Source organism: Amphiura filiformis, chromosome 13 (assembly GCF_039555335.1).
Source record: "Amphiura filiformis chromosome 13, Afil_fr2py, whole genome shotgun sequence".
NCBI classification, from domain to species: Eukaryota; Metazoa; Echinodermata; class Ophiuroidea; order Amphilepidida; family Amphiuridae; genus Amphiura; species Amphiura filiformis.
Window position 1 is genome coordinate 57797657 of NC_092640.1, and position 18071 is coordinate 57815727.

Consider the following 18071-nt stretch of genomic DNA (forward strand, 5'->3'; position numbering starts at 1 on the left):
CTATAACAGGTTAGTGCGCGCGTGGGGGGGGGGGGCTAACTTTTGGGGGCCCGGGCCCATCTGGGCCTATGGTAAATCCGGCCCTGCTCCCCCCCTCTCTCTCTCTCTCTCTCTCTCTCTCTCTCTCTCTCTCTCTCTCTCTCTCTCTCTCAGGCCTGCTCTCTCTCTACAACCTCCCTCGGGTCCAAAAAAAACCTTATCAAGTTCATTGTTGCTTTATTGTAGGCCTATTATAAAATTTAAATAGATAAGATACATGTAGCAGTTCAATTCGTTTCCGATACCATCTTCACATTCTGCCGCCATCCATGATGCCTTGTCAAAACTTTTTGGCCACGCCCCCCTCTGTCCTCGGATAATAACATTTGTGACCCGGAAATGTCAAGCGTGCAGACATGGTGTTGGAGCCTGGAATTGGAGCTAATTGGATGCACTGTACATACACCGTAGCACGTATAGCTACCGTATACCCGGGCTACCATTTTATACCAGGGAAGTTCCAGGTTGTTGAGGTCATGAATTTAGTAAGTGTATATACTATAAAGTGTACTAAATGTTTTTGTTTAGGAGACTACATCATGAGCTGTCATGTAGTACATGGACTGACATGACCTTCCTCACATGACTAGGAATCATGATCTGCTGTTGATTTAGGCCTAGTTCGGTACCACAGTGGCCCCATAGTGGTTCTATAATACCAGCCAGTGTTTTGCTCATTCATTTGTGAAGTTATGTACTACCACCGGCTCGTTTACGTGGTCAGCATTGTTGGTTTCTGTGGCATGGTCAATACGTCAATACATGCATGCATGGATGCAAACTTCTATAGCTAAATAGCTATACATCTGTAGTACTACAGCAGGTAGGCCTTCCATGATTGAAATGGTTAAAAACTACATGTAGTACACAGTAGTCAAGAATAGAGACTAGGGTTGAATTTAGTTCACCACGTAAACCTATGGCTCAAAATTTGGACCGATAATATCATGCAGTTTGTGAATGAGGACATCGTAGAAGTTCCTTGTACTAGGTTGAATTTATTTATAGGCCTACATCGAGCTTTATTCCGCAGGGGCTTTTATTCCGGCTTTTATTACCTATCCTTCTGCAAGACGTTCGGGTCGTTTTAAAATGTGCCCATTTTTTGCCGGGGCGTAAGGAGCTGTGCAATAATTATGAGCCTTGGGGGGGGTAAAATTGGGGGGGGGCAAGAAATTTTTGGCGAGCTGAAACGGGGGGGGCAAGCAATTTTTGGCAAGCCGAGAGGGGGGGTGGCAAACAAATTTTGGCAAACATTCATGGGGCACCTTTTAAATAAACCGCTATAAAAAGGCTTAGGAAAACAGTACAGAAATGCTTAAGGGCTGGGGTATGAACGTTTGGACAGTATTTATTGTGGGACATGAGAGCACATCAGACATATCGAATTGCATTCTAAATACGAAGAATGTCCTTCTGATATCAAATAGTTTGTATTTTTTGAAATTCGCAATGTAATACACATTTTATGGCAAATGGTTAAAAATTGATATTTTTGATATTTAACAGTACTCGAAGTAAACTTTAAAAATCTGATGATTTATACTTAAAGGCCCATTCAGTGATTTGCTCATCCGGACGATCGTAAAAATCATCAAAATTCAGATTTTGGTACCTTTGTAATTGGCATTTAGATGTGCTAACATAGCCTGCTAGTGGTTCGGTCGAAAGCCGTCTATTTTAGACAAAATAAAGTATTTGCATGATTCTGGACTTTTGATACTGACAGTACAAAAAGTCCGACTCGAGATCGAAAAGAAGCTCACTCTCCACGCACTAACACGCTGCGTATTGTTTCTACTACTTATTACATCAGTAGCTACTATTTTAAACAAAATACACAATTTTAACTGTTTTTCATATATGAATTGACCGTTAGTTTGCCTCGGTGACCTTTAATTGCTTATTTTGTTTTCTACTACAAAATTGTAGCTTAAAAGCGCCTGTTTTAAATCAATTTAGACTCTACTTCCCCGTGTTAGAAACACTGGACTAGGAAGTTTTTCCAGTCGATTGGTGGCGCACTGTACTAAAAATCTAGATTTTCTCAGAGTTGAAGTAGAAAACCTTTCTAAAACTTCTGTTTTTGACTAATTTGTCGATGTATTCAGGGAAAAGTGGTTTAATGAAACTTATTCTTTATTTCTAAAGCAACTCTGACAAATTTCCATTTTTTTTAATGTTCCTGTGAAATCACTGAAAGGGCCTTTAAAGGGGCATTTCGTGATCCACAGCATCATCCCCCACTTTTCTCAAAAAAAGTTGAGATTTTTATATCACTGGAAACCTCTGGCTACATAATGTTTATGTACAAAATATTTCTTGCAGATTAATTCGCTTTTGCAAAGATATCGTGAAATTTGAATTTCGCTTCTGGTGCACCAGAACGAAATTACAACGCATTGTCTATGGAGCAGTGTAATACACATAATCATGCTTAACTCGCAAACGCAAAATCGGAATCAACTGAAATTTTGGGAATAGGCTTTTTTCGTGGATATGTACTGAAAAATGTCATAAAAAGAGGATGCTAGGATCACGAAACACTCCTTTAAAGTGTACATGTAGGTGGGATGAAAAGCCGACGATCAATTAAAAATTTTGATCTTTTCAGTATTGAAGATATGAATTTCCCCAAAAAAAAAAATTAGGTCTTTTTGGGAAAAAATCCATATCCAAGTATTGCGCAAACCTTTTTGGATGGTTTGAAAAAGTGAAGTTAACAAAAAAAAAGATGATAAATAGGCACTAGCAACCAGACGACAAAAATTTTGTTTTTGTAAATTTCCATTTTTTTCTCAATTTGTAAACAATTCTTAAAATTTAGGCCTATCTGGCCTTTTTTTCTTTAATAATTTTATTTACATTTTTTGGCATGCTGCTTGGACATTTTACTGCTGGGGGGGGGCTTGTTATTGCACAGCCCCTTAAAAGTTATTGTCCCCTGGGTATACATATTTAATAATTGTCCCCTGGGTACCGGGTATACATATTTAATCATGAGAGCTATACAATAATAATGTTTACCCCAGAGTGTTGAATTCTGAGAATGGTCTAACATACCAAATAATCCCCCCCTCCTTCGACATGCCAAGATCTCCCCCCTCCCCTTCAATTGCCAAAAAAATTTCCTCCCTTCTTTACACATGCCAAGTTGTTGGAAGCCCCAGAAACCTGAAATAAATCATATGTGGTACCAAATATCTGTGCCAAATATTGCTTCCCCCCCTTTTGGAATGCCAAAATCCCCCATCATCATCATAACCATCCCGGCAGTGTATGGTGTAATGGGGGAGGGAAAGTATATTTTGAACATCTTCCTATATGTACTCTCCGGGGTATACACATTTAGTATTGCACCACCTGACCTACGCCCCACAAACAGGGAACATACCCAGCAAAACTTTTTTGTGTCTTCATATTTATTCTATGTAATCAGGCTTGCTGTCATTCAATAATGCAACATTCTTTATCCCTTTTGGTTTTATCAGGTTGAGTGCATGCATCGGAGCAGGTGAGCTGTCATCGCTATACTACTGAAGCAGCAAAGTAAATGCTCAGAGGTCATACAACCATCAACCATTGAAATCAAACAAAGCAATTGTTTTATACAAGAATTGTTGGTCTGAGTGGCCCAGGGATTATTCCCTATAAACTGAGTGTCTACATCCCTCAAAAGTTGACAATAACATGGGATATTATAATGTAAATACTTTGAGAGGATATCAGCTTTAATGCAACTTGTGACAAGCTACTACCATGTGAAAAAAATGGAGGCTGTATAATCTTATTTCATGGTTTGGTGGATGGAATAATAAATATGTGAGTATTTAGTTTTGTTTTGTTTAAAATAAAGTCAGTCTGGTTCAAATGGTTGACCGGGTTGGCATTGGGAGATTATATGCTTTGCCTACTTCCATTGCTCTACAGGGCTTCAATCATATTCTTTTTCACTTGGGTGCATGGACTTGAAATGATAGGTCAGAGAGTGAGAGTGATCAAATTTAAGTTTAATGAAATTATCAGTAATTTACCAAATCAGCCCCCCCCCCCCCAGTCCGACGTGTAGGACCTTTTTTGTTCTTATTTACCAGACAATGTTCAGCTCAGACTATGACCACTATCTCATATAATGGCGCAAGAAAGACAAATCGTGAAAGTCCAGTGACCGCGCCGCCCCCTTTTTTTCGGGTGGGGCAGTTAGTGGACTTTCGCGGTCAATCTTTCTTGAGCAATCGGAGCCTGCATGAGCAGTGATAAGTACTATAGTTGGTAAGTGAGAAAAAAACAGGTCCTATTCGTCGGACTACCCCCCTAAAATTAATCAGTATTCAGATGTTTGCATTTACCTAATTAATTATGCATAAATTATCTGGAAGTTAATCATCAGGAACACTTTGACCAAGTTTGAAACCAATACTCTGTTAAATAAAAATTTTATAAATATTTATGCCTTGTTTTTAGCAAAAGATTGGTAAAAATTACATATTAATGTCATGAGCACTTTCAAGTCATATTAGCTCATTAACTGTATTAATTATTGATAAAAACATTACAATACAAAGAAATTTCAAATGTTTGTATTAGGAAAACTGTATGTCCGATTAGCTTCAAATAAAAGGCATGTTGATCAGTGTTTTTTGCCCTATCAATATAGCACTTCCAAAATACCACCTTAAGATTAAGGCCAACATGGCAAAGTTTCAAATTTGACCTTTGACTTCCGTATTGCACTCATATCAAGGATTCCACTCACCAAGTTTAGGCTTAGTCCAATTGGACAAAGCTTAAAATTTGACCTTTTTTCAACAACAAACAAATTGAAAAACTGCAAACTTCCAAAAAATGCTGGGAAAAGTTTTACTTTTAGTATATTGATGGGTTCAAATATCTTGAAAATTGGTATATTGATGGGTCCACTTTTCAAATTTTCTGCAGCACAACCCTGTATTTATCTGAAATCAGATGTGTTGGTATTTGTATTGGAACATCAGGGAATAAAAGTAACCAGAGACCATCAGGAGGGAATTGTCTTAGGTGCCCTATTTGTTTTTACTTTCCACTTTCTATTCAGTTTGTCTTCAGTCAGAGAAATCAACACTTTGCCCCCCCCCCTGTAAAATTCTGGGCATGTATCTGCCAGCACTATTATTTGGGAATGTGGAACATGTGTCTAATGATTAACTTTGCAATAATGTTTCCAGGTCTTCTTTATCAAGTGACGAGTCCGATGTTGAGGTAGAGAGTGCTAAATCCATAGCACAGCGTAAAAAGCTGCAGAAGGCTCAGGCAGAGGTTGATGAGGTTGCTGGGATCATGAAGGTTTCTATTGATAAGCTGCTAGATAGAGGAGAGAAGCTAGATGATCTCCTTGAGAATGCAGGTAGGTCATGTATGGGTATGGATCAATATTTAGCAAGGAATTTAGGTGGAATGTTAAAAAAACTATTTCCGAGAAAATTCAGGAAAAAGTGGGAGGGGAGGAACATGAAATTTAGAAATTTGAGACAACACAATATATATTTTGAGTACAAATAATTATGCTCTCTGCAGATACATGTACGTAGGTCCTATATCTGACCATTAAACATATTTAAAGTTCTAGATCTATTTTTTTCCTGGTAATACCAGGATCAGGGGTGTAAAAGGTTTGTGGCTTGGGGCAAGGATAGGGAATGATGCCCCTTCTTGAAACAGCTGACATGCTCCTATAATGACTCTTTTAACAAATTGCATGCAGAGGGCGTGAAAATTTACACAAATATTTGGTAAATTTTTTCATAAACGATGTGAATTTTGGCCTTAGAAATGTTGACTTTCACCATTTGGAGGGATGCTAAATCAACAGCCTAAGGAGACATGTATGCCCTTCCTCAGCTATGCCCCTGACCAGGATCGCTTGCATCAGGCGGGTATAAAACCACCCCAAAAGTCTATACCTTAACCTTGTAAGTTAACACATGGGGGACAACCGTCACTCGGAAGACCCGTTACTCAAAAGGCCCACTATTCAGAAAACCCATCACCCAGAAGGTCTGCTATTCAGAATTCATTTAAAATGACCACCTATAAGCAAAGTATTAGAATACTTTGCTATAAGTAACCAAAAGACCCACTAATCAGAAAACCTGTTAATCAAAAGGTCTGCTACTCAGAAAATATTTTCTGAGTAGGGGGCCTTCTGATTAACAGGCCCTTCACACCCACTATTCAGACAACCCACCACTCAGAAAACCCAGTTTTCAGGGTTAGGGCAAGGATTAGGGGTTAGCGCTAACTCAGTTCTTTTAAATGATTAAAACAGCCCACTAGTTAGAATGCTGAATATTGGGCATTCTGAGTAGAGGGTCTTCCGGCCCGGTAACAGATACAGCCGGCCCGCTAGCCAGAAAACCTGCTAATCAGAAAAATGAGTAGCGGGACTTTTACATAAAATACAACAAAAATTCAGAAAGTCTGTTATTCAGAAGGCCCGCGACTCGTGGTCCTTCTATATAATGAGTTTTCTGAATAGCGGGTCTTCTGACTTCTTTGAACAAGTTCAAAGACTACCGGGTCTTCTGACTACCAGGTCTTCTGAGTGATGGGCTGTCGCCGTAACACATTTGATGGCTGAATCTTTAAGTTAAATCACATTGTAAAGGTTTGATAGCTGATTTCTCTTATTACCATCATTATTATTTTGCAGAAGGTTTACAGTTCAAAGCAATGACATTTAAATCAACTGCAAAGCAAGTCAAACAGAAGTACTGGTGGAAGAATGCAAAGGTGAGTGCACAGCCAAATAACCATCTTTTGTAAATTTATGGCTCAAAAATTCAGCAAAATTGATTGCAAATTCTTGTGCGCCACTTCTTAAGTTTCAGTGGGCCAAAATTGCGACATAGGGTCTCTGAGTAAACGCTGGGGCAGAATTTATTCCTTGAATATCCCATTAAGCACTATAACTGGATGCAGCTATGGAGAATGCTTTATCACCTATCCTTTTAGTTTTATAGGAATTTTTAATTTTAAGATTATCTTGAGACTGAGTCCAGAGTGGATAAATTTGATATGGTCCAAGGATGTATGTAAGTAGGATTCATGAAGAAACATTTGATAAAGTTTTATAGCATTCAACTTTCCTGCTTATAATGAATTGGTTATTTAACCGGTAACCAATGAAGATCATCCAGGAGTGGAGAACTATGAGTGTATTTTGCCTGACTTTGAGATGAGCTAAAATCAATCGGCATTTTGATGATGGTCAAAACAATATACCTTTCAAGTTAATAGAATTACGAAAAGAGTTACAGTGATCAAGTTGTGATAACACCAGACCTTGAGCTACAACAGCATGACATGTATCATAAATAATATTGTTGTGAATTTTCACTTAAATTGCAATTATGTGATAATTAATGGATCTATGGAATTGAGAAACAAAAAGAACCAAAAGCAAGAAAAAGAGGGGACAAAATTGAAATAAAAAGGTAAAATTGCTTGTTGCCTTGTCATTTTTACGTTCCTGCATACTACCTTGACCATAACCTACATTATTTGACACATTATGTTAGCAGCAAAAGGACCTACCTGTAATGGTCTTTTACAGGTAATCGATGTGACGTCTCATGTCCACCATCTTTTAGGCCACAGCTTTTTGGGTTGGCAAAATGAGGAATAACCTCCAGGGCATATAGGGAAAGATTAAAATGTTCAAGTTGCTCAGTTGATTATACCAGTAAATATATTCATATATTTGTTAATTTTATTATTCCTAATTTATTTTTATTTATATTTGTTTTCCAGTTATGGGTGCTCATCATAGTAATATTTCTTTTAATAGTTGGGATTATTGTTATTGGTGAGTATAATGTATATGTAGATTTCAGTATCTATTAAAGATGGCCTTAATGTATGGTATATGTTCAATACCATAACAGTATGAATTGGTTCAGCAGCTGTAGGATTGTGCAGTGGACTTTATTTTTGGATTGAGAAGGGAAGTACAGCTTTATAAACATACCCAACAAAATACCATAATTGATTAACAAAGAGACCTACTAGTATACTAATTTTCTATTACTTTTTTTTATCAAAATTCGTCGGCTGTATTCCATAGTGGCGTATAGTGATTTTTGGTCATTTTTTTGAAAATTGGCACATATGTCTTTAATGATGTTCTCTTTCATTTTTTCTAAGTCTCATCAGTCATAATTAGCTAATTAATTAGTAATTGATTAATTAAATGTGGCGTATAGTTACAAAGTGACATTTTTAGTATTCCATAGTGGCGTATCGACCATACGCCACTTTTTATACACATTTTATAATTATGAAATATCGGCAAAAATGAAAAACATCGTATGTCATAGTGGCGTACGTGTATCTGACCTATAAGCCACTATGGAATACGATGTTTTTCATTTTTGCCGATATTTCATGTATAAAAAGTGGCGTATGGTCGATACGCCACTATGGAATACTGAAAAAGGTTAGGTATTGCGTTTTTTCGTTTTCCATAGTGACGTATAGTTTTATTGTCAGTTTGCCAGCAAAAGTATGTATTTATTTCTTTTGAAAAATATATAACAATAAAATCTATTTAGTTTACTACAGAAATTTCACATCATTTACAAAATATAATGAATGTCTGATTTACACAACTCGATTTTAAATTGGCATTTCTTCAAACCCGATTTTCTCGAAAAGTTGTTTATTCACAAGCGCCCACTATACGCCACTATGGAATACGGACGACGAATTATGATAAATTTGCCCATTCTGGAAAATACAATTGGAAAACAAGCATTTTTTGGAGATGTTTTTTTAAATAAACACCCCCATTTCTTAACAGCAGTTTTCTGAGGGGATAATGGTGCAGATGTCCATCTCATAATCCTATGTTGATATTTGATGTGGTATATTTCCACTTAATATACATCATTAATATAACACACAATGAAGAGAACTTGATAACACATCATTTGGGTTCAACATAGATATAGAACTGGTTTATTAACCATATTCATTGAAGTTAGTAAGTGTCATCATGTAACTGTTAGTACATATTCATTAGATGTCAATGACTTATGAGTCATATACTTGGCTGATGATATCAAGGTTCTATTTAGGTTATTATATACCACTGTTGACATCTCAATGCTGGAATTTATTACTTTTTGTTTGCAATCTATAGACAGGAAGATATAAAAGTTATTCACTATCAGTTTTAGATAATATAATGACTAAGATATAGCTGCTCTATGGTAATTGGAGCATGTGCAACTTTGGAAGTGATGGGAGTGTTGCATCCACTATGGGTCTTTTGGTGAGAGATTTGAAATATAAAAAAGGGGGGGTGTCTGTCTTTCAGTGAGAAGTTCCAAAAAAGGTGATCCTATGAAAATTCAGTGAGACTATGAAAATTATGGGTAAGTAAATATTATAACAATACTAAAATTGCACCATTTGGCACATTTTTGTAATGCAAGAACATCAAAAGGTAATCAAATTGCAAACATTTAAATATTTGGGTAATGGGCCACCATGTTACTATGTTAGGTTTAAAAAATCAAATGGTAACTGACCACCCATCCTTAATTGTTTCTTTACATATTTTTACAATTCTGCAGCTGCACTCCAGCCATGGAATATGTGAAAGCTTGGATATTATGTGTATGATGACAACCTTGGATAGCAGCATCCTGCAGTACAGATATACTAGACAGGGTTTTCAGATGTATGTAAATTGTTATGGATCATGTCTATAGACTTATGAAAAGATGTTGTTGGCAGTGACATTATCTTTTTTTTTATTTTTCAGTCGGGGAGGGGGAGTTAATGCCCCAAAGCATGCACCCACTGCCACTGGGCTCACATCTGCAGAGAAGTCTTATCCACTAGCATACAATGCATAAAAGCATATGGAGTGCGCTATTCCAGGTGAAATCCATACACCCCCTGTGGAAGGTATGACCTTAATTTTCCACACACGGAGTGTAAATATCAAATGAAGGGGCGACTCCATTTGCAGTCTACACCCCCCTGTTTGGGAAATTAAGGTCATGTCTTCCATATAGGGGTGTATGAATTTCAACCATTGTACACAGGGTTGTAGCTAGTTGAGTATGAGTGGTGGGTATCAATTTACAGAAACCTGGTACAATAATTTAGCAAGATTTTACCAATATGCAATATTTGGTATTTTTAGGATGCATTCAGTAAAATACATATCACATACATCGCATGAATAAGCAAATGAGTCAAAATCGAATGTTGGGAATATTGATTTTGAGATATAGCCAAAAAGAGTATTCAAGTTGCTATGTATTTTACTGTTCTAAGCGATACTAAAATGACCATATCTCTGTAACCATAAGTCTAATTATGATGAGGTTTTCAGCAAAATGAAGCTCTGAGAATGATACATGTAATAAAATTGAAAACAGAATTTTGATTTTGATCAACATCAGACATATGCAGCTTGATCACATCAGAGTGGGGTAGCATGAGTCATCCTATTGGGGGCACCAATCATGATTGGGAGCACCGGGCCTGATTGGTGTTGCAGGTAGGTCCAAAACCGTGGACCTACCTGCAAATGAGCACCATTCTCGATTTGTGGTGGTCTGCAGTAGGTCGCAAATTACATGACAATTTGTTGTCGTGTCTTGTGCATTCAAAATACTGACTGTGCTTGGTAGGCATTATTGCTTATAATTATTATACATGACAGCTTTTGATCAATTATTGACATTGTAAACACTTAATTATTGACATTGTAAACACTTTATATGATATTTTTATGTATAACCAATCATGTGTTACATGATAGCAACTGGTATGGGAAATATATACACACAAAAATGCATTATTTTAGTCCTCAGTATGTTGATTAAAGGTTGATTCAGACGTCATTTTGATAGCAATACACACAAGGGCCATGATTGGCAGCTGGGTGGGTAGGTGTGTGTGTAGAAGGGTGTGTTCTTGCAGTACTTAGCCTACATAATTGAACAAACATTTTGAAATTATTGATGTTCCAGTACTCTACTGTATAAAGTATATAATGCCTTGTGAATTGTATTATGAATATGGACCAAAGTAGTGCTTGATTTGTTTGTTTCATTTTTGTTTGAAATGTCCCTGAAGATAGCCTCCAGATGGGACCAGGCTCAAACAAAATGCTCAAGACAGCCTAAAAAGCTTATAATCACATTGTCCTATTATATGCAATATTTTTTAGAAATATTATTCCCAGGTACAGGTATTATTTCTTGTTAGAAATCCATGCAACTGATATTATTTTACCTATATAAATAGTATATTATAATATTATTATATTGTACTTTACCTGTTACCAAACGTGTGGCATTGTTTGAATTTCAGCATCAAAAGAATGCTACAAGAACTTTGGTTGTATCTTATCCTGTATCCTTGCCTTATGTCGTTCTTAAGAAGTGTACTGTGTTTGAAAGCAATATTGTAACATTTCCATAACTTAGAAATAGAATTCATTTCCACAAAATGTTTGTTTTCACTGTCAGATATGTTGCCTTTTAATTTTGAACTAAACAGATGAGGCAAAACAAATATATTGGTTATGCCCTTGGCGCCACCTTAGGGAGGCACCGAATTGACCAATTAAGCATTGATTCTTCGCCGCGCCCTTCCAAGCATGCAGTGGAAGTCAAAAATGTTGCATGCTTCGCGCGCAGACCTATAGCCTACATGAAACGTTATAACTGAAATAATAAAAAGAAACCCAGTTTTGTTTTGCCAATTTTTATGACTCATTTGTCTTAATAGCCCAAAATGTGTTGCCATGGTGACCCTTTGAATGAAGAAGATGCAGATTCAAAGTTACACCTAAACCCATGTACCCATTACCCATTGATTCTGTTGCTTTTGTGGCAGGAATCCCTGGTCATCACTTGTCACATGACCAGTTATTTTGAAAATGTAATGGTACACCAACTTGAGTAGCTTTTAGTGCAACATCTGCATCTCAAGTTTTTTCATTAAATGAAAAATCCAGATAAATGTGAGCGTACACTATATACAAATGAGCAGTAATGTCAGCAAATTGTATTCTGAGATACAGTGTAAAATGTGCATGAAGGTCATATTCATAGGTACCTCAAGTGGACGCAACATGTTTCTCAATATTCCTATTGCTGAAGAGGATAATAATCTTCTACCTATTTCTATAGAATCATTAAATAGCTCTAGTCTTTGTTTGCTTTGGCTAAATCCTGTTCAAGTGGTGGGTTACAATTGCATTGTATTTTGTCTAGGTATGTATAACCAACAATTAACAATGAGAGGACATTCCTGAACCTTGTTGACTTGGGGATGATTTGAAATGACCGCCAATTACGACTTTATTACCAGCAATGTGGAAAAAGAGGCACATGTAGAACCGAAAAAAGGTACCATTTTGTTGAAGGATCAGAGTTCAACAAACCATAACCCCGCTTCTAGATATCATTTGAAGTCAAACGATATACCATTTTAAAGCTTATGATATATATTTTCTAAACACGAAATCAAACAAAATTGACCGGGGGCCGACTTTACGGCCGATTCGTTGTGTCCGGTCACAAATGAGGTATCAAAATTTGCAGAACTAAAGCTGGTTTCTTTTTGCTATTTCAATTTTTAAAATTGAATACGTAGATTTTGAGTTATTGTCTCATAATAAGGCCAAAAATAATTGTGTTGCCCTCAAGTGGGAAAAATGGGAAGGTTGGGTCATTCGGTCGATTTTTTTTAAACCTTCAGTTTTTAAAACATATCTGATTTTTCAAGATTTTGGGACGGTCGCGGAGGGCAACACAACAATTGTTTTTTTGGCCTGGGGGGGCTAGTTACTGTTTGTGATGCTTTTATTAAGCCCCATGTGATGTCTAATTGTTGGTTATTTTACTTTTGTAAAATGTTATATTAATATGTTATAATAAGTTTCTTTAAAAACCCACCTGACTTTTGCAATGCGTTTGTGTAAATAAATTACGATGGACCCTAAAATCTGCTCTCCATAGTTTAATTTTTATCAACCTGGCTATATAGCCATATGGGTGATTTAGTAATTCAGCATTCTCCACAAAACCTAGATCTTCATTCAGCAAAATCCCCAGCCCAATTTTGATGAAACTTCTGCCCAAAGGTCAAAGTGTTACTGTGTGAACCATTTACTTTTTGATGCAATTATATCTAAAGTCAGCGGGTCAAATGTCAAAGGTAATAGGGAATCCAGCACCTTTTGGTGAAAAATTTTGCCATATTGAAGCTAAACTGGTAATATGGTGGAAAAGTGGAATATATTCATGTGAAGCGCGCAAAAATTGGCATTTTGTGGGCTAAAATGGCCAAATATGAGGTTAATTTGGTCAGAAACCCACATACAGGCATCAACATTGGGGGGAATGATTGTTTGGACCACCCCTCCCCGGCAAAATATTGGGGGGGGGGGTAAACCCCCCCATCCCCGGGATCTATGCCTACGTCCAATTTCATACCGTTGGTTTTTGACCATGTTCACCCGTTTACCAGACTAAGGACTAAATTGTTCATGGTGATTTTATAAAAGATCGGTGGAAATTTTACTTTGACACACAGGAGCTACATGTAAGTTGACAATTTTTCACCGAGCGAAAAAAAATTCCACCGGGAGGAAAATAAGTTAAATAACAAAACAATTTCTAACGGTTTTTAAAAATTTGGTTTAAATATGCAAATTAACTTTATTTTAACTAAAATTGATGAAAAATACTACTAATTGTACATTCATTGATAATTTTATATATTTTACCTACTTCTTTACTCTAACCCAAGAAATAACTGTACATATTAAAAGATGCTCTATTTGAAATAGAGCATTGCATTGTGGGATACCATGCTGCCTGACTCTGCAACATGCTGCCTGATTCGGCAGTACTTCCTGATCAGGCAGCAGGACCGGACTGTTTACCCCCATTCCTTCCATATTGTCATTCTTACACAAATGAGCGGGCATCACAATTATTAGAGCGTATTTGCAAAGTCCCAGTTAATTAATATGCAAAGTTTATGTCGCAACCAGTGGCATATAAATTTCTTTTTGACATGGGATAGGATTGGAAAAAAAATCTTGAAAGTATAGTAAATCCAGCACCTTTTGGCAACAGAATTTAATAGTTTATGGTACAAATGTTGGCAGGAGAGACCATGTGACTTTCATGCGGGAAAATGCCCAAAATACAAAAACCAACAACTTTAAATCCGCGTCGGTCAGCATTCCACAGGGGGCAAGAATCCGAAGGGGGAGCTTCCTCCTCTCCTTTTCTCTCTCCCTCTTCTCTTTCTCTTTTTCCTTCCTTTTACCTCTTATTTTTTGCAAATCATAGGGGGCAATTGCCCCCCCCCCCCCCGTGGTGCTGCCGCTGGTGTGGTATACCACTCGCACGTTTCAAGATTTTTTCTCTTTCATATGACACCATGGGGGCACACTTTTGCTTTCTTTTCGATATATTCAGTTTAGAAAAGACACAAAACATGAGACGGGTCTTTTAAAGGAACATTGACACAGGTCTTCTGAGGAGTGTCTCCCCTGGTGGGGAAAACATTTTCAGTATATTCTTTACTTTTTTCTCTTTCATTTGACATATACCTCCTTGGCATTTCAAGGTACGAAAAGGACCCCAAATTTGAATATTGACCCAGGTTTTAAGAGGAGTGTCACCCCCGGTGAGGAAAATATTTTTATTACATTCCTCATTTTTTTCTCTTTCATTTGACCCGGGCATTTGACACTATCGGGGGTCATACCTTCTTGGCATTTCGAAATATGAAAAGGACCCAAAATATGAATATTGACCCAGATCTTATGAGGAGTGTCAGCGCCGGTGAGGAAATGATTTTGATTATATTCTTTACTCTTTTTTTTTCTTTCATTTGACACCACTCAAAGGGTCACACATTGTGACATTTCAAGATATGAAAAGGACCCGAAATATGAATATTGACCCAGGTCTTATGAGGAGTATCGACCCAGTTGGGAAATTATTTCTATTATATTCTTTACTGTGTTCTCTTTCATTTGACACCACTCAGGGGTTCATACCTTCTTGGCATTTGGAGATATGAAAAGGACCCATATAAGAATATTAACCCGTTAGCCTCCCCCATTGGCTATGAAAATGGGGCAAACCTTGACCATTGTCTTACATATTTTGTTATTACACGCTCTTATAAGACCAGGGTAAAATAGCCTGTTTCTGATGATGGGTTGGTGGGAGGGATCATTAGTAGCCTTAGCACTACTTTCGGGCTCTGTTGCTATTAGTATACTATCCAGAGAGGTTTAACGCCTCGCACTACACGCTCGGTTCCTCGCGCTACGCGCTCGCTAAGTCCGTGAGGGCCACAGACTGCGGCTATAGTAGCCTATGTATCAAAAAGTAAAAAGGTCTCTTCAAAGTCACCAGAGATTGTCATCTGAGGTTAAATAATTTATCACAAGTTGTTTATCCCAAATTGGGGAAGACCTCAAACCTGAGCATGATTCAGCGACGAATGTTCACAAAGTGTTATGGATTGTTTTCCAACCATTTCTGACGAAGTATTATGACTTGTATGGCTTGCTGTACTTGTAGCTATAGTTGCACGTTGTGACACGAACGGCTTGCCATAACCAGGCCATAACAGAAGTTTTGAAGCATCCGGTAAATGCTACAGACTTTTTGTTTAATAAATGACCATGTTTTATAGTATTGCAATATAGTTTTAGTGTAGTCAGTCCGGTCCGACTGCCTGATCAGGAAGTACTGCCGAATCAGGCAGCATGTTGCCGAGTTAGGCAACACAGGCTTTGGTAACCGGGCCGAATTCGACAGACTAAGGACTAAATTGTTCATAGTGATTTTATAAAAGATTGGGGGAAATTGTACTTTGACACACATGAGCTACATGTCAGTTGACAATTTTTCACCGGGCGAAAAAAAATTCCACCGGGAGAAAAATAATTTAAATAACAAAACAATTTCTAACGGTTTTTTAAAAATTTGATTTAAATATGCAAATTAACTTTATTTTAACTAAAATTGATGAAAAATTACTACTAATTGTACATTCACTGATAATTTTATATATTTTACCTGCTTCTTTGCTCTAAACCAAGAAATAACGGTAGATGCTCTATTTGAAATAGAGCATTGCATTTTGGGATACGTACATACTGCCTGACTCGGCAACATACTGCCTGATTCGGCAGTACTTCCTGATCAGGCAGTCGGACCGGACTGGTAGTTGTCACCATGTTCAACGGTCTGGAGTTCGTGGTGGAACCTGGTACAGGTGAATTAGAAAATAAGGTAGCAGAAGTGAAGAAAACCATCACCAATAACGGAGGAGTGCTGTCCCGTATTGTCACTAAAGAGGTAAGAAAGGTGGACCAGCAGGGACTGTTGGGTAGTCCGAATAATCAGACCCAGAACAAAATATTAATTTCTGACATGATCCTGTTCTGTTGGGGTGGCTTCACTGTTTTATACCGCGATATGTTGAAGCTTGCCAGTGTTGACAAATTTGACCATTTCTCGGTAGATATCCAAAGGCAGCTTTAGCTCCAAAATGAGTATAACTGCTAAACAGATCAGTGGCGTATACATGGTATAGCTAGGGGGAAATGAATGACATGCCCTTCACTGTCTTGGGGGGATGGGGTAAAGTTAGTACAAGGAACTTATACGATGTCCTCATTCACAAACTGATACTATCTGGCGAGCGGTCCGAATTTTGAGCCATACAAGTTTACGTGGTGGTAAAGTGAATTTCAGGGCGAACAAAATCACCAAATTTTGCGCAAATTCTTGCAGCAAAATATGGACCTTTTCGTAATTTTGGGTTTTTACTGGGGGAAACAGGGGGAGCAAGAGTTCTGACTGGGGGGCCTTATGCCCTCTCATGCCCCCCCCCCCCTCCCCGGCGCTGCCATGACCCCGTGCCAGGTGCGTATGGATAAAGAAGTGCCAGTGCAGTGGCATAGCTAGGGTTTGGGTGCTTGGGTCTATGCCCCCTCCCCTAATTCTTGAAACAATTGCGTGCGGAGCATGAGAAAATTTGCACAAATACCACTAATTAATTTTGGTTATAATGAAGTTGAATTTTGGTCTTAAATTGATCTTTCAAATGATCTTTCAAATGACTATTTGTGCTGAAATGCAAAATTAATGCTGATTTGGTCGGCCTGGCGCCCAGGGCACATTACCCCACCTGCCCCCTCCCCCCATGTAGGCTCAGGGTTAGGGTTAGCATTTGGGCAAAATAATTGTAAAAAACCCTAAATCCGAGGACTGACAATTTAAATGCAGAGGGATAACATTCTACCTTTGGTCAGAATGAAAATTTCTCTTGTTGAAAAGGTCTGCATTTTGAAAAATCCGCACCCCCACAAAAACATTCTGGCTGCGGGCCTGGATCTACCTCAAAATACCAACCCTATTATAATGACATTCCTTGAAATAAAATGATTACCGTAACCAGTCTATAATATCGAATTGATTAATTCGAATTAAACAATTCATTGATGTTAGCACTGGGTAGTAGCCATTACTGCCAGTAGACAGGAAGTCTAGAAAGTTGACCTCAACGCTGTAGGTGGTCTTCCTGTACTTTTGAATGGGACAGCAGTAACCTTGGGCATGTTTTAGACCAACATTTTGGATTTTTCATATTTTTTTCTAAGTTTGAGAGCATAACAAGACTATCCGTCGATGGATATTTATTTCCGTAGGTAGATATTTTTAAAATTAAGACCCCTGATGTATAATAAATTAGCTAGGTAAGTTTTGAGTAACCTTGATGAAAATTATCAAAAAAGTGCCTATTGAATTGTGTGGGTACGGTCCATCACCTGTCACTTGGTAGTCTTGTAACATGTCTAATGGCGCTGCCCATGGCCACTCGATGAATTGTTTAATTCGAATTAATCAATTCGATAGTAAAAAATGTCTGTATCACATAACGACGTATTTGCCGATCATCTATAGCCAAGTATTATATTGTATCTG

At 37.6% G+C, this 18071-nt stretch overlaps 1 protein-coding gene across 1 annotated transcript; it reads left to right on the forward strand.

Moving 5' to 3' along the window:
- The first annotated feature begins 557 nt into the window (after positions 1-557).
- Positions 558-11162, forward strand: LOC140168570 (vesicle-associated membrane protein 3-like). The gene is made up of 6 exons (XM_072191971.1): positions 558-862; positions 3531-3861; positions 5244-5422; positions 6728-6807; positions 7828-7882; positions 9654-11162. Coding segments are annotated over exons 2-6 (342 nt in total). The 5' UTR covers positions 558-862; positions 3531-3859; the 3' UTR covers positions 9680-11162.
- Positions 11163-18071: the final 6909 nt, after the last annotated feature.

Bases quoted from the DNA above. Each gene is read 5' to 3' on its own strand.
- LOC140168570 (XM_072191971.1), top strand. The intron at 6,808-7,827 runs GTGAGTGCACAG...TTTGTTTTCCAG, and splicing joins ACTGGTGGAAGAATGCAAAG to TTATGGGTGCTCATCATAGT. The intron at 7,883-9,653 runs GTGAGTATAATG...ACAATTCTGCAG, and splicing joins AGTTGGGATTATTGTTATTG to CTGCACTCCAGCCATGGAAT.